Here is a 25089-nt window from a genome sequence, read left to right on the forward strand (position 1 = left end):
GGTGAGGATATCCGCTGGACAATGCACCTGTTCTCGAGAACTTGCCCTATGCGGTTTTGACACCATAATCAGCGTCAGCGCCTGGCCATGGGAATTGCCTTCCAGAGTGGCGGAAGTCATTCGTGTGGTAGAAGAAACAAAATAGCAAGGAAAAATAGCGAATGACGCCATGGAAAATTCACCACTGAGCTCAGCGGCGCCTTTAAACGCCTTCGTAAACTTGAAATAGTATGCCACGTTCCAAGACTTCCAGACCGCAGAAGTTTTGACCGGGCAGCTGCAGCTTCTCGCCAGGAAGTCTACAGTGTAGTCGTGTGTAATAGAGTCTAGGGCGCTTTTCTACCCCTGCATGGTGACCTTTTGGTGTTGGTCCAAGTGGATTAGCTATTTCTCAAGGGTTAAATTAGGGCGAAAAAAAAAATAGAAAATACTTAGGAAATGGAGAAATTAGATATCCAAATTAAGAAAAAAGAGTCTGACTCGGTTCCACAGGGGCTAAATCCCACCTGATCCACCGTAGCCTCTCTCTTTCTCCCTTCTCGATCGCTTATGCAAGGAAGATAGGGGATTTGTGATTGATTTTAGCTGGTACTATGAATTCCGGCAACAGTATGCGAGCATGGTCTATGCGGTCTTGGGCCTCCCGACTTATGGCGTTACTAAATTCAATGTGTTAGCCTGGTTGTAATTAATGATTAAAAAAAAACATTTATTAAAAACCTGTAGCTCTTTAAAATAACCGAATCCATCCGATTTCGCTGGCGCTGAAGTTTGAATAACCTCTCTTGGATTCATACTGTCGTTCATCATCCATAGTCGAGGTCCATTCAATCACTTCGTCCACCGATACACGAAAGGAGACGAAAGCAGAAGATCGCTGGAAATTTTAGCCATTAGACATCATGGCTCAATCTACAAAGTGTTATCTTCCTCGATTCGCTTCGGCGATTGATGGGCCTAAACGTCCAATCTCGATGAAGACGAGGCCGACGGCCACTCAACATGCGCAGTTATTAACCGCATGGAATGAAGGTCGTCTGGACTCCATCCTGCGAGCGACATGGGCACTCGTTTTGCATTACTATATCCGCTCAGAGGATATTTGTTTCGGTTACCAGCATCTCCAGGGCGACTCGACCCCTAATTCATCTGTACAGCATTCGAACGGCGTCAACATTTCGACGATCCGCATATCTATCAACGACAACGACTCTCTCACGGCCATTGTAGATAAAACTCGCACAATTGATTCGACGCGACAGCTCAATGGAAGCTCCGAGGCCGCTTCCGATTACCTTCCTTTCAACACTATTTTGATGTTGCGTTCATATGACTCACCATCTTCGCCTTCAAAACCCTTTCTGGCAACAGCTCTCCCGGATGAGGTTAGTACAATTAGACCATGGAGTTGATCCGTACAGAGTAATTTACTCACAATGCGCAGTGCCAAGTCCGTCTTCATGTTAAGGTCATGCATGGAGACATCAGCATGTTCCTCGAATGGCGCCAGGGCGACATGTCCGGGGAACAAATGAAGAGCGTTTCCAACATTTTCGAGCAGTTGCTTGCCAAAATTCTTTCTTCGGAGAACACCGCTATTAGCCAGCTTAATTTGTTCTCGGAGAATGACTGGCAACGCATCCGCCAGTGGAACTCCACTATCCCGCAGCTTTATGATCGCTGCATCCACGACGCCATTCACGACCAAATGCTGAGCGGGCCAGAACGCGAGGCTGTTTGCGCTTGGGATGGCAATCTGACATTTGCCGAGTTGGACCAGCAAGCGTCGAAGCTTGCATATCACCTTCGCATGCAGGGCGTCGGGCCGGAAATCCGCGTGGCTTTGTGTTTCGATAAATCGGTAGGTTCTCAAAAGAATCGAGGTTGCTGGGACCAATGGTTGACTTTTTCTATAGAAATGGAATATAGTCGCAATGCTTGGCGTTATGAAAGCCGGCGGTGCTTTCTCCCCATTGGATCCTACTCATCCGACATCACGGCTGCAGGGTCTCATTGAATCAGTACAAGCCACGATAGTTTTGTGCTCCGAGAAACACGCAGAGAAGCTTCGTCCAATTGTTAAGACTTTAATACCACTCTGCGCTGAGACTCTTGATTCTTTGTCCGACCCAGCAGATAATGTTGATCTTGCATCAGGTGTCACAAGTCAAAACGCGGCTTATGTGCTGTTTACCTCCGGTTCCACTGGAGAGCCCAAGGTGAGTTTTTTGCTTTTTTTTGTTTTGCTTTTGTTTTGAATAATTTTGTGTCACTTTTGATTTGACTTTGCTGACTTGTCGCAGGGAACCCTGTTGGAGCATCGAGCGTTCCTGTCTAGCGCGACGGCGCATGGACCCCGCCTGCACATTTACCGTGACTCGCGATGCTTGCAATTCGCTGCACATACATTTGATGCCAGTCTGGCAGAGAGTTTGACACCACTCATTCATGGCGCCTGTGTGTGCATTCCTAGCGAGGAAGCTCGACTTAATGATATCGTCAGCACTATCAATGAGATGCGGGTCAATCACGCTTGCTTTACCCCGTCGTTCATCGGCTTTATTGAAATCGAAAGTGTCCCAGGACTGGAGTATCTGATTCTGGCCGGGGAGGCAATGTCGCAGTCACAACTGGCTACCTGGTCCAAAATTCAATTGATCAATGGGTACGGACCTACTGAAGCAAGTGTGGCATGCGTCCTCAACTCCTATGTGACACCAAACACCGATTGCAAAGATATCGGTCTTCCTGTCGGTGTCAGAGCTTGGCTTGTGAACCCTGATAACCACGACGAACTTGTGCCTGTGGGCTGTCCTGGAGAACTACTTTTGGAAGGCCCGTCCCTGGCCCGGTGCTACGTGAATAACCCACAAAAGACAAACGAATCGTTCATCTACGACCCTGCTTGGACTCAACTCGATCCCGATAATAGCCCCAACCGCAGATTCTACAAGACGGGCGATTTGGTCAGATATAACGCGGATTCTGGTTCCTTGAACTACGTTGGTCGGAAAGATACCCAGGTCAAGGTTCACGGTCAGCGTATTGAACTTGGCGAGATCGAGACTCAGCTCAGCAAAGATCCAGGCGTAACTCACTGCTCTGTGATCTTTCCCAAATTGGGCTTCTCGAAGGGGCGGCTGGCCGCGGTCATCTCCTCAACTGGATTACTCGCGGAGCAATCCGACTCGGACTCGGAACCCCTACGATTAATCTCAGCCTCGAAAAAGGCCGAGCTAGTCTCGGGAGTTCGTGAGCGTTTGTCGGCACGTCTTCCAACTTACATGGTTCCTGCAGTCTGGCTGTGCGTCGAAGCTCTGCCACTCTTGCCATCAGGGAAACTTGACCGCAAGGGCATCGCCACTTGGATTGCAGGCATGGAAAGTGATCCCGACCTTCTGAACACCGCCTCTATTTCCCTCGACGCGGAAGCCTCCCAGCCTGCAAACGAAAGGGAGGAAGCTTTGGCTGCTGTATATAGCCGTGTACTCAATATTCCACAGAACCACCTCAACCTCAACGAGAGTTTCCTAGCTCTCGGCGGAGATTCAATCGCAGCAATGACATGTATCGGCCTTTGCAAGAAGCGCGGGTTCGCTCTTTCTGTACAGGAGCTGCTACGCAGCAAATCAATCCGCGATCTCGCAACGCGGGCCAAGACTATTGACCACCTCACCACTTACGAAGAAGCCGTTGAGGAACCATTCAATTTGTCTCCCATTCAGGCCCTCCATTTCGGTGTTCGGAAGGAAGGCGAAGGACACTTCAACCAGGGAATTCTCACCCGCCTGAACAAGCCGATCGATGAACAAGCACTCCGCACTGCGGTCGAGACTTTGATATCCCGCCATTCCATGCTCCGCGCACGTTTCACCGACACAGGATCTGCGACTGCCTCGAGCCAACATATTACTCTTGACATCAAGGGCTCCTACCGATGGCGCTTGCACGATGTGGACAGTATGGAAGAGGTGAAGGCGCACATCGCGGACAGCCAAGCGTCTATTAACTGCTTCTCCGGACCACTCCTCGCGGTGGATTATTTCACGATGAAGGACCAGCCCCATGTCTTGTCCATGACCGCCCACCATTTGGTTGTTGACATTGTGTCATGGAGAATCATTTTGGAAGATTTGGAGGAGTTCATTCTGAACCCCGAAAAGACGGCTAGCATTGATGGGTCTTTGCCATTCCAGACCTGGTGCCGTCTACAGGAGGAGCACTGTAACACTCTTCGGGCCGAACAAAAGGTCGATACAGATACCATCCCCACTCCTGACTTCGCCTACTGGGGCCTCGAGAAGAAGCAAACCACGTACGGCGATGTGGATTGTGCCTCCTTTGAGATTGACCCAGCCCACACCAATGCTATTTTGTTGGAATGCCACAAGGCGCTCGGCACGGAACCGATCGACCTATTCCTCGCAGCAATGCTTCACTCATTTGGTCAATCTTTCCCTGACCGCGCTCTTCCAACAATTTTCAACGAAGGGCACGGACGCGAAGTCTGGGACTCATCAATCGACATCTCGCATACCGTCGGCTGGTTTACCATTGTTCACCCAATCTTCGTCTCTGCATACAAATCAGACGACCCTATCGACACCCTCATCCAGGTAAAGGATCTTCGTCGCCGGGTTTCTGATAATGGACGGGCCGATTTCACTAGCCGGGTGCTGCCCGCTGAAGGGCGACAAGGTCCTGATCACCCCCACCCCTTCGAGATGTCCTTCAACTACGTCGGACAGCATCGCGATTTGCAGCGAACAGATGGCCTTTTCCAGCTGGTCGACGCGATGGCTGGAGAGGCGGGCCAGGGAGGTGGCGCCGCTGACTTCGGACGCGACACTCCCCGATTCGGACTCTTCGAGATCTCGGCCATGGTCGTTGCCGGGAAAGTTCGCTTCAACTTCTCTTTCAACAAGTTCATGCAGCACCAGAACCGCATCCACCGATGGGTTTCCAATTGCCAGCAGCTGCTTATTTCTCTTTCCGAGCAGCTTCCTCAATTGTCGTCTCGTTTGACGCTAAGCTCGTTCCCGATGCTGTCTTTGACTTACCCAACCTTGGATAAGATGATCAACGAGAAGCTTCCTGGTATGGGAATCCATTCGCCAAATCTTGTCGAGGATATCTATCCTTGCTCTCGTATGCAGCAGGGTATTCTCCTGGGCCAGAAGCGCGATAGTGCCTACTATGCCGTGCACGATACGTTCGAGATCCGCGCGACTGGCGCAAGCGAGCCCAACCTCGATCGCCTTCTCCTTGCTTGGCAGCAAGTCGTCTCTCACCACGCTATGTTCCGAACCATCTTCGTTGAGAACCTCACTCCTCGTGACCCCTTCTGTCAAGTCGTGCTGAAGAAATACGAAATTGAGCCTGTCTTTTTGCAGTCGTCTGGTGACAGCGATGTTCTCGCCACATTTGACAAGCAAGATCCCAAGAGCTACGGCGACTCCACACCCGCTTACCGCTTCAGCGTCTGTCAAACCTCTACCGGTAGATTGTTTGGCCGCATAGAGCTGAGCCATGCTGCCATGGATGGCAACTCCATCTCCATCATTCTTCGTGATCTCCAACTCGCTTACGCCGGAAGGCTTGAGGAGAGCCCTCAGCCTCTGTTCAAGGATTACATACAGTACCTGCAGGATGCACCGAAGCACGCCAGTATCAACTATTGGTGCTCTTACCTGGAAGGTGCTAAGCCTTGGAACTTCCCCGTACTCACTGATGGACAGCAATGCAACAAAAGCCTCCGCTCCATTCCAGTGCAGTTTACCGCTCTGAAAGCCCTCCAGACTGTTTGCGAGAAGCGCGGAATCACCCTGGCCAATGTTTTCAACGCCGCTTGGGGTCTCACACTCCGCGCTTTCTGTGGATCTGACGATGTTTCATTCAGCTATATGGCATCTCTACGCGACGTGCCTGCCGATGGGGTGCAGTGGGTTGTTGGTCCGGTCATAAACCTTCTGGTTTGCCGAATGAAGGTTTCCGGCGACTCCAAGCTCAGTGATGTTCTCCACCAAATTCAGAATGATTACATGGAGAGTCTCCCCTATCGCCACACCTCCCTCATTGACATCCAGCATGCCTTGAAGTTGGCCGACACCAACCTGTTCAACTCTGGTGTTTCATACCGCCGACTACCGAGCGCCAAGGATGCTGTCAGCAGCGATATTGAGTGCATTGAAGTTGGCTCAATCCACGATCCAGCTGAGTTCCCAGTTTTCATTAACATCGAGGCCATGGAGAACAAGGCCCGTATTGATTTGAATTACTGGACCACCAACCTTTCTGATGCCCAGGCTGTCAATGTTGCCAACACATACCTTCGTTGCCTTGAGAACATTGTATCAAACATCGACGGCGAGCTCCGCAACTTGAATACCCTCAGCGAGGACAACAAGGCGCAGATTATGACTTGGAACAGTAAGACTCCCAAAGCATTTGAAAGGTGCGCCCACCAGGTTGTTCAAGAGATGGCAAAGAAGCGCCCTGAGTCTCTGGCTGTCACTGCTTGGGATGGGAATCTCACTTACGCCAAGCTGGATCAATACTCCTCCCGCCTTGCCAGTTACTTGGTTACCTTCGGTGTGGGCCCTGGTACTCTAATTCCGATCTGCTTCGAGAAGTCGATCTGGAACATCGTGTCAACCTTGGCTATCATGAAGGCTGGTGGTGGCTGTATCCCCGTTGACACACCTCAAAGCATGGCCCTTGTCGAGAAGTGGATTGTCGATAATGTTGTCCAGGTTGCATTGGCTTCTCCTGACAAGGCTCAGATTCTGGAGGACACTGTTCCATACGTCATTCCTGTCAGCGAGTCTCTTCTCGAGTACTTGGCTGATGAGGTCGTGAAGCCTGTAGCACGCCCCTCTGACATCGCCTATGTCGCCATGACTGCTGGAACATCTGGCCCTGCGAAGACTGTTGTCCTCACTCACACGACCGTCATGACTCGCGCTGAAGCGTTTGCAACCACCATGGCGATCGCGGATGTCTCTAGGACACTGCAGTTTGCTGCTCACACTTCCGACTCTTTCCTCCTCGAGACCTTCGGTACCTTTATGTGGGGCGGATGCGTGTGCATTCCTGCGGATATCGACCCGATCCACTTGGCTGCCTCCATCAACGTTCTTCATGCCAATGTGGCGAGCATCACGCCCACTGCTGCCAGCTTCTTTTCGCCCAAGCACGTCCCTGGCTTGCGCTCCCTCGCTCTCGGGGGAGAGATCGTGTCTCAAAGTGTCCTTGACAATTGGCAGACAGATGATCTGCAACTGAAGGTCCTGTATGGCACGAGTGAAAGCTCGTCCGCCTGTTTCCACGTCTTCTGCTCTGAAGGACAGAACGAGGCAACACTAATTGGAAAGAGCTTGTCGTCTGCATCTTGGGTTGTTGACCCTACTAATCACGACTGTCTTGTTCCAATTGGTAGTGTCGGAGAACTAGCCCTCGAAGGCCCCATCCTCGCTAGCGGCTACCTCTACAATAAGGTCGCAGAGAGCCTTGATTTCTTCGAAAACCCTCCTTGGTCCTCCAACCAGCGCGAAGATATCAGTCATCGCCTCTTCAAAACAGGGGATCTGGTTCGCTACAATTCAGATGGCTCGCTCATGTTCGTCGGACGCAAGAATGACGACAACGGATCCGCCTTTTCTTATGACTTGATTCAGACGCAGGAGCGCGTTGATTCATTCATCGGTCACAAGAGGAAGTGCGTGGTCGAGCGAATCCAGCTTGAACGTGATGAGCACACGATCGAAGCCGTAGTGGCGTTTTTGGTATCTTCAGACACCACCACTGCAACATTTGGTGAGCGAACCGTTCAATCCCCCGTGCCTGAGTTAAAGGCCACTGTTGCGGCCTTGCACAACCACTTGAGTACCAGTCTTCCTGGTAACAAGGTCCCGAGTATTTATGTCCCTATCTCCTCCCTTCCCCTCACTATCTCTGGAAAGCTAAACCGCCAGGGCCTGAAGACCGAAATGCAGGAGCTGTCAAATACTGCTCTTGAAGCACTCGACATAAAGCGTTGGAACGGATCCAGGGCAGGCAATCGTTTCTCACGCCACGCCAGTCTCTCGGAGGCCAGTATTGCTTTCTGGAAGGAGTATCTCGCTAATGTTGAGCCCTGCTGTTTCCCTGCCCTCTCACAGGAGGCAGGCGAGAGCACTCGCCAAATCCGCACGCTTAACAAACAAACCGCCAAGATCCATGCATTCAGCAGGATCGCTGGAATTCCTCTTGAGAATCTCTTCCAGTTTGCGTGGGCTCTTGTCCTAAGGTGGTACACTGGATCAGATGATGTCTGCTTCGGATATTCCGCCTCGGCCTCAGAGGAGAACAAAATGGATGCGCCAGAAGTTGCAGCTTGTCGATTCCTCGTCCTGAACGAGAACAAGCTGAAGGACACCCTCCAAAAGGCAAAGAAAGACTCAGAGATCAGCGAACTGAACGTTGCAGCGTTGGATGCCGTCAAGCACCAGCTTGGCCTCGACGATATCACTCTCTTCAACACCTCCCTTACCTACCGGACTGCTTCCTTGCTTCCCAAGGGCAGTACCCGTGAAACAAGCACCTCCAGCGTCTATGACATTTTGGTCGAAACAGTGGTCTCGCATACCTACGCTGAGATCTACTTCCATTACTCCTCAGAAATCCTCTCGGCCGCCCAAGCCAACCATGTCATCGACCTGTTTGACCATATTTTGGACGACGTCATCTCCCAAAATCTCAACGATCGTACAGTCGGAGACGTCGATCTTCTCTCTGAGCGCTCCGTTCGTCAAATCCGCGATTGGAACGCCGCAACCCCTCCCAGGGTGGAAAAGTGCGCCGACGAGCTTATCCAGCAGCAAGCTCTTCTCCATCCTCGGGCAGAGGCTATCTGCTCATGGGACAAGAACTTCACATACGGACAACTCGAGATCGTTTCCAGCCGCCTTGCGCGATACCTTTCTGGCCTCGGCGTCAAGCCTGAAGTCTTCGTCGTCTTGTGCTTTGAAAAGTCCGCGTGGGCTATCGTCGCTCAGCTCGCAGTCCTCAAGGCCGGCGGTGCGTTTGTCTCAATTGATCCCTCTCACCCTGACTCCCGACTGAAGATGCTCATCGACGAGATTGGCACTGGTCTTGCCTTGTGCTCATCTTCGCTCCACGCGAAGGTCTCGAAGCTGTGCGAGAAGTCTTTCTCCGTGTGCCAAACGTCCGTCTCCCAACTGCCGGACTCGCCTTTGGCTTTGCCTGGAGTTCGTCCTAGTCCTGACAATGCCGCGTACGCCATCTTTACTTCTGGTACTACAGGAAAGCCGAAGGCCACGGTTGTCGGGCACACTGCTCTTAGCACCACCGCACTCGCCATGACCGAGGTTCTGCACATGGATGCTGGCACCCGTGCTTTGCAATTCTCCAACTACACTTTCGACGTCAGTGTCATGGAGATCATGATGGTTCTCGTGAATGGTGGTTGCGTTTGTGTTCCCAGCGAGGAAGAGCGAATGAACAACCTGGGTGGTGCGCTTCGTCGCATGGAAGCCAACTATCTCTCCGCTCCTCCGGCGATTGTTAACACGCTTGAACCCAAGGACATCCCCAATGTCAAGAGCATTATTACTGGCGGTGAGAAGATGCCTGCCAACCACATCGACCGTTGGCATGATCGATTCGTTGTCAATGCCTACGGCCCGTCCGAGGCTGCTGTAGTCGCCACCCTCGGTATCAAGGTTGATTGGGAAGGAACTCGAGTCAACAATGATCCCACGTCGATTGGAACATCTCCAAACTGCAGACTCTGGATCGTCGATCCCAGCAATGCCAACCGTCTCCTCCCAGTTGGTGCAGTTGGTGAACTGATCTTAGAAGGAAGCAACGTCGCCCGCGGATACCTTGCCAACGAGGAAAAAACCAAAGCGGCATTCTTCGAAAATCCTACTTGGAACTGTAATCCTGGTTTGCAGGGCGTCTTCACCCGCAAGGACCGGATGTACCGCACTGGCGATCTTGTGCGTTACAACAGCGATGGAAGTTTGGCGTTTATCTCCCGCAAGGACACCCAGATCAAGTTAAATGGCCAGAGAATTGAACTTGAAGAGATCGAGCACCAGTGCTCCCGTTGTCTCCCCGCGGACTCGCAGGTCGCCGTCGATGTTGTCGTTCCTGAAGAGCGCACGATCGCCAAGGGTCTCGCCGCATTCTTCACCGTGCACGACCCAGATTCCAACGGTGGTAGTAGCGATCATTTCGCTCCCACGATCCCAGGAGCAGACCCACTTTTGCTGCCCATTTCGGTATCTAACTTGGATGCCATCCAGAAGTTGAAGGCGTCTTTGCCTGAGCTGCTGCCTCAAACCATGATGCCCCGTCTCTTCTTCCCCATTCGAAACCTTCCTTTCACCTCCTCTGGAAAGATTGATCGCCGGCGACTAAAGGCTATGGTTCAAAGCTTGTCCAAGGAAACCCTCAAATCTTACATCACATTTGATACGACTACTGATAAGAGGGAACAATCCTCGGCAAACGGCCTCGAGACTCAGCTTGTTGCCCTTGTGGAAAAGACCCTGGAGCTGGAGGCAGGCTCTGTCACAGCAGATGACAGCTTCTTCGGCCTTGGTGGTGACTCTCTTTCCGCCATGAACCTGGTCAGTGCAGCTCAAGCGGAAGGCATTGCTCTTACCGTGTCGAGCATTTTCAACTCCCCTCTCTTGATTGATATGGCCAAGAGCTGTATTTCCTCTAGTGGGGCCGCCGAAGTTAAGCAAACCAATATCAAAGCTTTCTCGCTGATCACCTCCGGAGTTGACTTGGATGGCTTGCTTGATGAGATTACCGACAACTGCGAGGTCTCCAAAGATGTCATCGCAGATGTTTACCCGTGCAGCGCCGTCCAAGAAGGCCTTCTTACGCTTTCCATCAAACATAACGGGGCTTACGTCGCGCAGCCATCCTTCCGTCTTGCCGATGGAATTGATGTGACTCGTTTCAAGCAGGCTTGGCAACAAACTGTTACTGATCTTGAGATTCTTCGAACTCGCATTGTCCACACTGATGCCATGAACTTTGCCCAGGTTGTGCTCAAGGACGCTCCCATCTCGTGGGGACAGGCGGAGTCATTCGATGAGCTGCCAAATGATTTCCTTCATTTGCCCAAGCAAAATGGCGCACCATTGACTGGCTACGCTATGGTTCAGCCTCGTGGATCGTCGTCGAACTACTTCGTCTGGTCTGTTCATCACGCACTTTACGATGGATGGAGCATTCCTTTGGTTTTCCGCAAGGTTGAAGAAAACTACTTTGCCTCTAAGGCCAAGAGCGCCGGAACTCCTTACAGTATTTTCATCGAATATTTGGTTAAGAAGGACATGGATGAATCCGATGCCTTCTGGAAATCTTATCTTGCAGACTTTTCCAGCCCTGCTTTCCCCGTCAACAAAAATGCTCTTCCCGATGCCATGCGGGCTGGAAACACTCAGCATCATACCTTGAAAATATCCCGAAGCTCGAACAGTATTGATTACACTATTCCGGTTCTTATGCGCGCTGCCTGGGCAATTGTGATTGGGACTCACACGTCTTCTGGCGATGTGTGCTTTGGCGAGACTCTTTCAGGCAGAAACATCGATCTTCCCGGTGTTGCTGAAATCGCGGGTCCCGTTCTGACTACCATCCCCACTCGTGTCCAGGTAGCCAATCAGATGTCGACCTTGGAATACTTGCAGAAAATCCACCAGTCGACTACCGAGATGATCCCGCACTTGCACCATGGGCTCCAGCGAATTCGTCAACTGAACAGGGATACCTCTTCCGGTTGTGAATTCCAGAACTTACTTGTTATTCAGCCGGGAGATGGTGAACTGAACAACAAACTTTGGATTGATGAGAAGCGCCAGGCAGCTAGCGAGGACTTCTTCACTCACCCACTTGTTGTTGAATGTGGCATCACGAAGACCAGCATCTCCTTCACTGTCCACCACGATGAGCTTGTCATCAATGGATGGCAAACGAAGCGCGTCATCGAACAATTTGCACACGTCCTTGATCAATTGATTTCCCTCCCAAAGAACAGCACCAGCAAGGTAGGGGATTTGGACTTGGTAAGCCCCGGGGACAAAGCTGAGATTGCTACTTGGAACCAGCGCACTCCACTTGTGGTTGAACGCTGTGTCCAGGACTTCATCCGGGAAAAGTGCGATGAGACCCCTAATGCCCAGGCTGTGTGTGCCTGGGATGGTGACCTGACTTACAGAGAGTTCTGGAATCTTGCGTCTGGATTTGCCAATTACCTGGTTTCTCGCGGAGTCGGCCCTGAGGTCTTTGTTCCAGTCTGCCTGGACAAGTCAGCTTGGGCCATGGTGACTCTCATTAGTATCCTCATCGCTGGTGGTGGTTACGTGCCACTCGATCCATCTCACCCTACATCGCGACACGAGGAGATTCTTGCGGATGTTGGTGCTAACATGATTCTTTGCACACCCAACTACACAAGTCGCTACAACCGAGCTGTGAAGACAGTCATCCCCATCAGCAAAGAGACCCTCAAAGCGTACGGTTCTCTCAAGGCAACCTCTCGCGGCCGCACTCAGGTGAAACCTTCCAACATGGCGTACGCTCTCTTCACCTCAGGTAGTACGGGTCGCGCCAAGGGAATTATTGTTGAGCACCGCAACGTGGTCAGCAGTATCATGGCTTTCGCACCATGGGTTCGCATGGATGAAACCTCAAGAGTTTTCCAGTTCGCATCTCTAACATTCGATGCCGCTGTGATGGAAACCCTCGCAATCCTCATGCTCGGAGGTACCATCTGTGTTCCCAGCGAGGACGATCGTCTGAACGATGTTTCTGGTGCCATTCGCCGCCTGAATGTCACATGGACCTTCCTCACTCCCTCCATTGCCAGTATCATTGAGCCATCCTCTGTTCCCTCTCTCAAGCACCTTGTTTGTGGCGGAGAGAAGATGTCCAAGGAAGTTATCACTAAATGGGCCAACTCAGTCCACTTGATGAACGGATACGGGCCAACTGAAACCTGCGTCTTTGCTGTCGTTGACAACGCTGTTGCCACTAACCGGGATCCTGCCCGAATTGGCTATGGTATTCCCAGCACACTGACCTGGATTGTTGATCCCGACAACCATGATCGGCTGACACCTCTCGGTGCAGTCGGTGAACTGGCTCTCGAAGGCGCTCCTCTGGCCCGAGAGTATCTCAAGAACCCTGAGAAGAACGCAGAGGCGTTTACTTCTGATCCCGCTTGGATCAAGGACTTCAAGTCTGCCGTCCCTGGACCTCGCAGAATCTACAAGACAGGTGATCTTTGCTACTATAACCCTGATGGCTCTATTGAGTACATCAGCAGGAAGGATCACCAAGTCAAGCTGCACGGCCAGCGCATGGAACTTGGGGAGATTGAACACCGCTTGATGGAGAATGATCTTACCCGCCATGCCGTTGTCATTCTTCCCAAGAACGGCCCACTCAAGCAACGTCTTGTTACTGTTATGTCCTTGAACAGCATTGCCGCCGATAACAAGTTAATATCCGATAAGCCGTGCGAGCTTGTTGATGAAGATGAGTTGGAACGTCACGCATACAACGAGATGGTTGATGTTCAAAACAGCCTTGAGGGTCAACTTCCTATCTACATGGTACCACAAACCTGGGCCCTAATCAAGAAGCTTCCTATGCTTGTTTCTGGCAAACTTGATCGCAAGAAGATCACTGCTTGGCTTGAGGACATTGATGATGACTCCTATGATCGTATCATGGCTGATTACGATCGCATCAAGCGTGGTAAGACGGAGGAGAAGCCGCAAGAGAAGGAAGAGAAGGACGGCTCTCTCAAGATCGTTCGTGAGATCTTTGCTCAGGTGTTGAACATCTCTTTGCAGAAAGTCAATGTCGATCGTTCCTTCGTCAGCCTGGGTAAGTCACGTCTAGGAAATTCAGGGTACACCCATGCTAATCATTCACAACAGGTGGTGACAGCATCACTGGCATGGCTGTCATTTCCCGGGCCCGCAAGCAGGGTCTTGTTGTGACCTTGCATGACATTTTGCAAAGCCGATCAGTCAAGGAGCTCGCCCAGACGGCTAGCGCTAAGGCGCCTGTTGCTCAACGTGAAGAGAAGTCCGGCGACGGATTTGCTCTATCTCCAGTTCAGAAGCTCTACTTCAGCAGCTCACATTCTTACAAGGGTGAGGCTCGCTTTAACCAGAGTATGACCGTTCGTATCTCTCGCCGTTGTGAGGGCGAGGTGCTCCGACGAGCTCTGAAGGCTGTTATCAGCCAGCATGCCATGTTCCGCGCACGCTTCAGCACTGGCAATGGTGGCGTTTGGCAACAAAAAACTGTTGCGGTATGTGACATTTCCATGAATCAAGCAATGCTTGCTGACTTAGTCTTCTTAAAGGAGGTCGATGAATCATTCCGATTCCGAGTCCACTCCGTCAGTGACACTCGTGCTATGGTTCCCAAGATTTCCGAAAGCCAAAACTGTTTGGACCCTATAAGTGGGCCGATTCTGGCTGCTGATCTCTTCAACCTCCGCACCGGTGGACAAGTTCTATTCTTGGTCGCGCACCATCTCTGCATTGACATGGTTTCATGGCGTATTGTGCTCCAGGATCTCGAAGAGCTGGTTGTTTCTGGTTCTCTATCTCTGGAGAAGGCTTTGTCCTTCCAAAGCTGGTGTGCACTACAGGCCGAGCGGTCTAAAACCCATGATGCAAGTGCCGCTTTGCCTTTCACTCCTATGCAGCCCAACCTCGAGTACTGGGGTATGCAAAACTCTCCCAATGTCTATGGAGATATCAAGATGGAATCATTTACGTTGAGCGAAGATACAACCGATTTTATCTTGGATGGCTGCCACAGTGTCTTCCGCACTGACACTGTTGATATCTTGCTCTCTGCTATCATTCATTCCTTCGGTCGCACTTTCACTGATCGCAAGGTTCCCACTGTTTATAACGAGGGACACGGCAGAGAGCCATGGGATGCCAATATTGACCTCTCACGAACGATCGGTTGGTTCACCACCATGGCGCCTATGCAGATCGAGTCCGAAGCCCGTAAGTCTCAATCGCCCTGTTCTAACGAAACCCAGCTGACAGACATAGATGCTCTGAACGACATCATCAAGCGCGTCAAGGATACTCGTCGCAAAATCACTGACAATGGACGGCCCTACTTTGCCAAGAGCCTTCTGCAAGATCAAGCTGCCGGGTTCCCTGTCCCGTTGGAGGTTCTGTTTAACTACCTGGGCAAAATGCAGCAACTCGAGCGAGCCGATTCCCTTTTCCACCACCATGGAAGCGTCTTCGACAGTTCGGACTTTGCTGTTGCCGGTGACATGGGTCCCCAAACGGCTCGCTTTGCCCTCTTTGAGGTCTCTGCTATCGTTATCAAGGAGCGGCTCAATGTTGCGTTCACTTACAACCGCAATATGCAACATGAGAGCTCAATTCGCCGCTGGATCCTCCAGTGCAAGCAGACTCTGGAGAAGGACCTCTTGAACCTGAAGACTGCTACCCCTGAGCCAACTCTCAGTGACTACCCCCTGCTCCCGATCAACTATCATGGTCTTCAGATGCTCACCAACGGCACCTTCCGTAAGGCCGGTATCCGCCACATCGACCAGGTGGAGGACATCTATCCCTGCTCCCCTATGCAGGAAGGTCTCTTGCTCAGCCAACTGCGTGATCCTAGCGCGTACATGTTCCACACCGTGTTTGAAATCAAAGATGCCAAGTCTGGCAAGGTCGATGCTGAGCGACTTGCTCGCGCTTGGGAAACCCTTGTTGACCGCCACCCAGTGCTCAGAACCATCTTTGTTGACAGCAACTACACTGGAGGTTCCTTTGATCAACTCGTTCTCAAAAAGCTCACTGAGAACATCCTCCGTGTTGAGTGCCATGACTCTCAACTTGAAGAGAAATTGGCTGCTATTTCTCTTCGTGACATGAATACTATGCGTCAGGCCAAGCTTTCCCACCAACTGACCGTATGCAAGACAAACACCGGACGTGTCATTCTGAAGCTCGAGATTAACCACGCTATCATTGATGGTGGCTCGGTTGATGTTGTCCTCCGGGACTTGACCCTCGCCTACGAGCGAAAGCTTCCCGAGGGCCCAGGACCGCGCTTCAGTGACTACATCAAGTTCATCAGAACTCAAAGCCAAGGCGATGCTCTCAGCCACTGGAAACAATACTTGGGTGATGTTCAACCATGCCATCTCGCCCCCTCGGCTGAATACGACTCCAAGCGCGAGCTTAAGGGTGTTATGATGAACTTCCAGCGATTCCCCGAGCTGCTCAAGTTCTGCGAGCAGAACTCTGTGACTCTTGCCAATCTGACCCTGTCCGCTTGGGCTATCGTCCTCCGCCAATTCACTGACTCGGACGATGTCTGTTTCGGATATCTGTCAGCTGGGCGCGATGCACCGGTCAATGGAATCCAAGATATGGTCGGCATCTTTATTAACATGCTTTGCTGTCGAGTTCAATTTTCTGCCCAGCAGACTCTAGCCAACGTTTCGAAGAATGTTCAGGAGGATTACATTCGATGCATCCCACACCAGAGCTGCTCCTTGGCAAGTATTCAGCATGAGCTTGGTTGGCAAGGACAGGCTCTGTTCAACACCACCTTGTCGATTCAGAACCATTCTGTTGCGGGTGGCTCCAAGGAGAAGGGATTGTCTTTCGATCTCCAACACGCGCATGACCCCAGCGAGGTAAGACCCAGTGCCCACTATATTTTGATTCATTTGCTAATACATTCTAGTATGCGGTTACTGTAAATGTTGAGATTGCTCGCGGCCAAGAGGGTGTTCTTTTGAGATACTGGAACGATGTTGTATCTGATGACCAGGCCCAGGCGCTGGCGGATATGGTGGGCAGAGTTTTTACGGGTTTCATTGAATCCCCAACTGCGACTTTGTCGCAGTCCAAGTTCAATGCCCCTATCGCAGCGTCTTCAATGGATTGGGCCCAATCCCAATCTACGCTTGCCGACAAGGCCAAGTCTACTAAGTCTGTGAAGTCTACCGGAGAAGGAATGGATAGCAATGCTATTCAAAAGATTATCGATGATCGTGTTCATGAAATTATTGGTCAGATGTTGAGAGAAGGAAAGTTGACGGTACCTCCCATTCAAACCGATGGGTTGTCCGCTTATGGCAGTCAGACCGATGCCACAGTGGACTCACCGTACCAGTTAGGAAATCAAGGAGCGGATGATTCGGGTGTTTGCTCGGAGACTTCCCGTTCCAGTGAGGATGGGATGTCGGCCGATGTGGAAAGGAAATTATGGAACCTTTGGAGTACTGCTCTTGGTCTGTCGCCCAACGTGGTGAGACACCAGGACAGCTTCTTCAAACTCGGTGGTGACAGTATCACCGCTATGAAGATGGTCAGTGCCGCTCGTGAAGAGGGTCTGGTCCTTACTGTTGCTGATGTGTTCAACAACCCTGTCTTCGAGGACATGTTGAGTACAGTACGGGCAGCCAATGTCACCCAGCAGTTGCTGGATGTCGACCTCCAAACTTCCCACAAGGATGTTGAGGTTGACTTCCCCAACAGCACAACTACTTTGGCTCCCAACCCCTCGTCTGAGAGTATCGAGATGCTCAAGCCGTCTTGCGTCGATGATGCTGCCGTCGCGAGTGGAATTTGCCCCAAGATTGGTGTCTTCAAGGGTGGCATCGCCGATGTTCTCCCTGTCACTGACTTCCAGGCCATGTCGCTGACAGCAACTCTCTTCAAGTCCCGATGGATGCTCAACTACTTCTATCTTGAGGGCAATGGTCCCCTAGACCTTCGACGTCTCCGTGAGAGTTGCCTGAAGGTTGTCGACGCATTCGACATTTTGCGGACTGTCTTCGTCTGCTTCCAGGATCAATTCTTCCAGGTCGTGTTGCGCAAGATCCGCCCTAGTATCTTTGTCTACGAGACCGACCGTGCTCTCGATGAGTTCACTATGACACTCCAACAGCGAGACCGCGAATACGGGCCTCGCGAAGGCGAACAGTATGTGCAATTCTACGTTGTCAAGAAGAAGGGCAGCGACCAGCACCGTATTTTGATTCGCCTTTCTCACACTCAATATGATGGAGTCTGTCTGTCTAAGATTATGGATGCTCTTAAGCACGGTTATGAGGGGAGCCCATTGCCTCCAGTGATCCCCTTCGCCAGCTACCTTCGTCAATTGCCGGGTACAATCACCCCAGATCACTACCGCCACTGGTCTGATCTGCTCAAGGGCTCTCGGATGACTCAGGTTGTGCGCAGGAAGGGCACTAGTATGTTCCAGAACGTCGGAGCATTCACGGAGATTCATAGGAAGATTGAGATCTCGCCCACAGCCCTTGGCAACGTTACTATCGCTACCGTCATGCAAGCTGCATGGGCCTTGACTCTCGCTAAGCTGTCTGCTCAATCCGATGTCATCTTTGGACTGACTATCAGCGGTCGCAACGCCACAGTTCCCGGCATCGAAAACACCGTTGGCCCTTGTGTCAACGTCATCCCCGTCCGCGTTAAGCTCAACGAAAATTGGACTGGGGTGGACCTCTTCCGCTACCTCCAGGACCAACAGGTCTCCAACATGCCCTTCGAGTCCCTGGGCTTCCGCGAGATTATCAAACAATGTACTGATTGGCCTGCTTGGACCTACTTCACTACCTCAGTCTTCCACCAGAATGTCGACTATCAGGGCACCCTGGAGCTTGACAACACCACATACCGCATGGGAGGTGTTGGCGTGAACGACAATCTGGCCGATCTTACCATGGTCTCGCGCCCCAATGGCGACCGTGGCCTCGATGTCACCCTGGGCTACTCCGAGAAGGGCCCGGTGATGCCATCATTCGCACACAAAGTCCTCGACATGGCTTGCGAGATTGCGCAGTCTCTAGTCGCTAACCCTAGCACCTCGCTGCCCTCCGCGAGCATGCTGCGCTCTCTGCCATCCCAGATAATTGAGGACCTGCCCCGCCCGTCTGACGAGCACTTCCTCAGCGCACACCTTAAGTCCCGCTCTATCGCGGAGCTTCTTGTGCACTCTGACATTCTGTCTCGCACATGGCACCAGGTTCTACCCAGCCGCACTACGCCACCCCTTGGCTCAGATGAGAACGACACACCAACCCATCAATCCACCTTCCAATTGGACTCTTCATTCTTTGATCTTGGAGGTGATGTTTTCAATCTGGCCCAACTTACTTGGCTTCTCGAGCAAGAGGGCCTGAAGGTCCGTCTCGAGGATCTTATCGAGCATCCCTCCTTCCTGGGCCAGATGGCCGTACTGGCATTGCACAATGCTAAGCACATGGAAGATGTCCCCACCGAGCTTCTCGCGACGGGTGCTGCATCACCGGATCCAGTTCCCCGCGTCGAGAAGAAAAACACATGGGAGAAGGCGAGAACACTTGCACGCAAGTTAACTCGGCGAAACAACAACTTGGTTTCTCACCGATCTTGATATCCAAAGTTCGACTTGATTCCGCAGAAAAAAAAACAAAGAAAAAGAAAAAAACAAAAAAGGTGTTCTATTTTGGAATGGAAACTGGAGAAACGTGTCTATCGTTAATTTTTGCTATGTCTTCATGCTCATCTTCATGCTCATCTGCATGCTCATCTTCATGTACTTTTCATCTTCTCGTTCGGGTCCTTTTGGATTATATTTGGCTTTTGAGTCTGTCGATTGTTTTTACTCACTACATTTCTCTCTTTACACTTTTCCTACTCTGTCTTTTTGTCATCTCTGCTTCTTTGTTTACTTTAATACACGGAAACTTGTCTATCATATCTTCTCCAACTAGAATAAAGTCGGTAGATAAAAGTTGTAGAATTTAGTAGAACAGTGTATTGAAATTATCAGTCTAGGAAAATAATATCATCCCTCTGAGCGGTGCGATACTCTTTGTCGAATCGTGATCAGGGTGCGCCTACGCCAACCCACCATGGGAATCGCTCTGGGAAAAAACAGCATTATATACAAAAAGGGAAATCTCTCTACTGATGTAGTTCTTTTAGACGGATTGTAAACACTGTTCAAAGGAGATAACCAACTAGAACACTCAAGGGTATCATCAAGAAAGGGCACACAACAAGCCGTGTTCACAGCTAGGGATAATGTACATAACCAAGAAACGCTTTGATAAAACACCCTCAAACCGACTCTTTCGACCACGTCCCGCGTGCTCGAATCTTCTTTCCATACCTGTAAAACAAGTAAGGAATCGGGATGAGCGCTACAGAAATGAATCCCAAGATACTAGCCGCCCAGGGAACTCCCAGATTATGAAACATGGCAGTTGTGAAGAGCGGGAAGCAGCCGGCAAAAATCGACCGGAGGAATGTATTTGCCGCAATCGCACTAGCAGAGTATCTTTGGAACGTATCGATGAGATAGTTCAGCGCGGCCTGGAAAATTGTGAAGAATCCGAATCCCATCATCACAGCACCGATATTTGGCGCGATCCAATGAATGTTTTTGGGGCTTGTCCAGCCAAAGACGAACATTCCCCCGGCGAACAGCACAGAGCCGATCATCATAGGCGGGAGACGGGCTTCCGGAACGGGGCGGTTGTTGTTTGCTTTGAAGCGCTTGATGTAGAAGCTTTGGTTGGCGAGGTTGATGCACGCGCCTAGTAGGATACCGACTAGGTATGCTAGGAAGGGGAGGGCGCCAACGACTTGGTTCCAACCTCGGACTTCTTGGAAGACGATTGGGAAGGCGGCGAGACTGAGGTAGAGAATGCCGTAGACGAAGGAGGCGTAGAGTGCTACCAGGAAACAGATTGGTGTTGTGAGAAGCTGGAATGGTCGGACTAGGTACTTGTTTCCGATTTCTTTGAGGGTGACGTCCCATTCCTCGTGTCGGGCATGCAGTGCCCAGTTGCCGCTCTCGAATCGGAGTCGTTGCGCTTTGTAGACTAGTAGAACTGGGGGATAGCTCTCGTCTACGAAGAGGAGATCCATGATTAAGAAGAACATCATCATAATACCAGTGATCTGGGGGATGTCATTAGTAAGTTAATTGCAAGGACGAAAAAAGGGACTCACGTATTCGGTCCACCGCCAGCCTAGATTACTTTGACAGATTGCACCACCGGCAATAGGGCCCAGAACAGGTCCGCCTACCACAGCCATAGCATAGCCGACAATAGCAGCTCCCCGCTGCTCGGGAGTCCAGATATCACTCAGGACTCCACCAGTGTTTGTGACTGGTGCCGAGCCAAAGAATCCCGTGAAGAACCGGGTGATCATGACAGTCTGTAGGTCCTTCGCAGTGGCAGTTGCGAAGGAGAAAATGGCAGCCAGGAAATACGGTGGGAGTACGGCAGTCTTGCGTCCATAAAGCTCCGACAAAGGAGCCCAGATCAATGGACCCAATCCCAGCCCGAATAGTAGTAATGAGGTGCCGAGCGTAGCGACCTCGGTTGAAACGCCGAACTCCTCGCTAATCTGTGTCTGGCCGGTTGAATATCTATTCCAGTTAGTATATTGGTGCGTGGAGAAAAGATTCAAATCACATACACCGAACTCGCCCACGTCGACCCTAATTTGATGATTAGCATCCATCACATTATACCATCACATCGAATATCAATTGAACATACCCATAGTGGTCAGCCCATACAAAACAGTCGTAATAGCCTTCTTCCTAAAACTCCAATTAAGAGGTCTATACGGATCATCCGGCCCTTCAAAATCAACAATAACATCGGGGCTCGTCTTCGTATGCGTAAGCGGATGACTAAATTTGGCCGTTTGTCCCGGGTCTCGACTCCGAATGCGCGATACTACTGATTGCGCGCGCTGCTCGAACACCGATAGCCCCGATGCGGCGGTACTTTGCTTTTCTAGCGCGGCGTGGGCACCGCTAACGCTGCGGTGAGCTGCGATGTCATTGCTTGATGCGCTGTCGTAGTCGTGCTCTGTTTCGGCCATTGCGCCTTGTCTGTGGCGAGATGGGTATCACTGGGAGCTAGCTGGGAAGAACATGAAAATATGTGCTGAGTGTCGAGGTGGATAAAGATATTGCCCTCGGAGATAAAGGCGGAAATTGTACGAATGAGGAATTGGTTTGCGGGGATATTATTGCAATAGTAATTAATAACTGTAAGGCTAGAATAGAAGTTCGAGATTCCATTTTCTTTATATTCTTGTTTCGTTCAAGCTTTCTGTCGGACGTCCGATGGAAAACTCGAAGCCGTGCTATCCGAGAGCGGCTATGGTGGGGGCGAATCACTGTGATATATGCCGACGATTGATTATATACTATACATGTGGACTCTCTAGGTATGTATGTATCAAGGTCTAGACTAGTACTATTCCTAGGTACAAGGATCGGGAGATATTTCGGTGATGTTATTGATGCACCGAGGCTGTTCATTTCGGTCCTGACGTTCATGTGCCGAAAGTGGGACTATATTCGGGTCACCAATTAGAGTAGACATTGTATGACTATAGTACGATCTAAGTCGAAAAGTCCAAAAGGAATGCTGAACTTCATTAGATATCATAACTAAATCTCTATATGCATATCATACTACAGGTCAAATATGAACAGAAACCCAATGCCGACCTCTACTATGCCATTGGATGCATACTCTCCCATTTATTGACGGCCTCCAAACCTGCAGTGACCTTAAACCCCTTCCGAGTTTCCAACTCATACTTCTCCCACTCAGCAGCCGTTGTAAGGTATTTCTTACACTCACTGACCAGCTTCCTCTCAACCTCCGTGCTATCTCCAGACCCAGAATCAACTTTATCAGACACATCCCCATGTAAAGCCTTATACGTAGGCCTCTCCATCCATAAGTTAGCAGCCATCTCAAAGTTCGCAACAGGAAGCACCCAGTCATCCTTGAGATGACCCTTAAAAGTCGCCTTATTAAGATTCAGCACGCGAGTAAGCAGGATCGTCTTCGCCTCGTCGAATCGGTAAAGAGCGCGCAGAATGGCAACGCGCAACACATCCAGAACGGCTTTGTCTTCCCGGCTTTCGCGAGGCCAGGTCTTATTGGCATCGCTTTCGCACCATGCCAACTTGGCCAGGGACTCTTCCAGTTGCACCTCGGTCATGCGGCTATGTCCGTTCCAGAAGAAAATCATTTCCTCGATTGGATCGACTCCAAATGCGTCGACGAGGGGGACATCCCATTCTTTGGCACGGGCTTCCAGCCTGGCAAATTTGCGGCTTACGAAGGCATCAAATGGGAGATGACGGCCCATGAATCGCTTCTTGCCGACGAATTCAGGGGCTTTGCGGATATACTCTTCGGCCTTTTTGGCGTGTGCTTGGGCTAGATCTGGGTCGTGGATGGATTGTCGGTATAGGACGACGTGACACGATCCAGCGACGTAGTAGTATAACGCACGGGACCACGAGTTGAGTTTAACGCACTGAATGATTAGCTGATTTGCTTGCAAATTGCTGTGGAAAGACTCACTTCAACGAATGCGTCGGCGCAGATGTCATATTTGTGCAAGAAGAGTGCATTCAGACTCTTCTCGAATACGCACAATCCCTCAACCTGCTTGATAGGACTGCTGTTGCCCTTGGATAAGAGAGCCAACGCCCCCTCCAGATTCTTGTTCGCGCCCAACATCCGCGATCCTTCCAGCGTCCAAAGCCGACTATCCGGGAACCGAGACCGCATCTCCACTAGTAACTTATCCAGTCGCTCCTGCGGATATCCCTCGACATCGGCCTCACCAGGAGTTGGGTCGGGCATTATGTCGCAGAAGGGGACAAGGCCGTTGTAATATCCTAGCAAGGCCAGTGCAGCAATGGCACCAGTGATATCGTGGAACTTGCTAGCTTGCCAGAGCATCCTCAGTCCTCGTGGTTTGTCGCCGTGGAAGCCGACGATTTTAAGAATTTTGCTGAACGCCGGCGGAACCATGGAGATCAACAGTAGTAGGATACCAAAACAGCAATTTGCGCCAGAATGCACAAACACATCAATCTCATTTTTGAAGACGTCAGAGTCGGGATCATGGTGAATATGCTTGGGTGTGGAAGCACCCGCCGCAGCAATTGGGCTCAATACCCTGGGAGATATAGACAGGTCGCTCATTGATGCATTAAGTTCGGTCTTCTTGGCCGTTCCCACCTTGACATCTTTCTTCGATGACAGGCTGGACGACTCTGATTCCGTGTCCGGGGATGCAGCGCTCGACTTGGAGAGTTTACTTGCGGTAGGCAGCAGCACCTTGTTTGGGTCCCTGAGCTCCATAAATTTTTCTTCCATCTTCAAAAGAGCGTCCAGTGTGATATAAGCCTTTCTCAGTTTATAAAATGCCATAATACTTTCTGTCCAGCTCTCGTTCAGCACTCCAAGCACCGCAGTCATCAACTGGGCGACTACCTGGCATAGCGCATACTCAGATCCGGCAGTGTATATATCCGATTTAAACGCATTGGGGGCTTGGGCAGTTTCCTGGGCCCGAATTTGATCGCTTGCTGCGCTAGTTTCGGCATCATAGAGAAGCTTGGATGCTGCGGAATCATTAGAATGATTGGTTCACCATGTTCATGAAAACAATTTACCTTCTTGCATGATATCCTGCTCAAAGCTCAAAGTCGCTTGAATGAATGCGACCAAGCCTTTGCCCAACTGCAGAGCCCAAGAATCAGCAAAAGGTCCGTGCTACGTCATATAGTGATGATCGCCCACCTTGTGAAATGTGGAGGTTCCCTTCGAGAGACCATTTTCAGCGCCCTCGACATCATCATTGAGAATCAGTGCAGCCGCTGTGAGTATCGTATTAGTCGGTGCCTAGATCAGCAATGGTTTCCACAACATACCGTTCAACGCTTCCACCACTACATCGGATCATCGCGGTCAGCATTTGATTGAATAATCTTCATGCGCTTTTTCGCACGAGAAAGCCAGTATATAAAACTTACAGTCTTTGACTTCGACCTGCGAGTCCACAAACTCCGCCGGCTTCTTGCCAGAAAACCAGGAGCCGACTCGCAACATGGTGAAAATCACTGAGGGTATAGCGGATGTGAAAACCGAAACAAAAGCAATTCTCTATTTTCTATTGTCTCATGTCAGGGCAGCCCGGAGTG

The 25089-nt window shown here is 50.9% G+C and overlaps 3 protein-coding genes across 3 annotated transcripts; 1 reads left to right on the forward strand and 2 right to left on the reverse strand.

The window, feature by feature from the left end:
- Positions 1–902: 902 nt before the first annotated feature.
- Positions 903–19476, forward strand: nrps1 (uncharacterized protein; the record flags this gene model as incomplete). Its single annotated transcript, XM_057243269.1, has 8 exons — positions 903–1385; positions 1445–1861; positions 1917–2219; positions 2304–13917; positions 13971–14350; positions 14405–15065; positions 15114–16729; positions 16780–19476. 8 exons carry the CDS (start codon positions 903–905, stop codon positions 19474–19476), a joined length of 18171 nt encoding a protein of 6056 aa, XP_057094807.1.
- Positions 19477–20165: 689 nt separating this feature from the next.
- On the reverse strand, positions 20166–21950 carry N7529_007743 (MFS transporter; the record flags this gene model as incomplete). Its single annotated transcript, XM_057243270.1, has 4 exons — positions 20166–21011; positions 21063–21486; positions 21537–21558; positions 21620–21950. The coding sequence occupies 4 exons, from the start codon at positions 21948–21950 to the stop codon at positions 20166–20168; spliced, it is 1623 nt and encodes a 540-aa protein (XP_057094808.1).
- Positions 21951–22592: 642 nt separating this feature from the next.
- N7529_007744 (Outer membrane protein IML2 mitochondrial/Tetratricopeptide repeat protein 39) lies at positions 22593–24997 on the reverse strand (the record flags this gene model as incomplete). The annotated part of the gene is made up of 6 exons (XM_057243271.1): positions 22593–23411; positions 23459–24510; positions 24562–24628; positions 24689–24765; positions 24820–24837; positions 24922–24997. The coding sequence occupies 6 exons, from the start codon at positions 24995–24997 to the stop codon at positions 22593–22595; spliced, it is 2109 nt and encodes a 702-aa protein (XP_057094809.1).
- Positions 24998–25089: the final 92 nt, after the last annotated feature.

This window comes from Penicillium soppii (assembly GCF_028829465.1).
Source record: "Penicillium soppii strain IBT 18220 chromosome Unknown utg000006l, whole genome shotgun sequence".
Classification (NCBI taxonomy): Eukaryota; Fungi; Ascomycota; class Eurotiomycetes; order Eurotiales; family Aspergillaceae; genus Penicillium; species Penicillium soppii.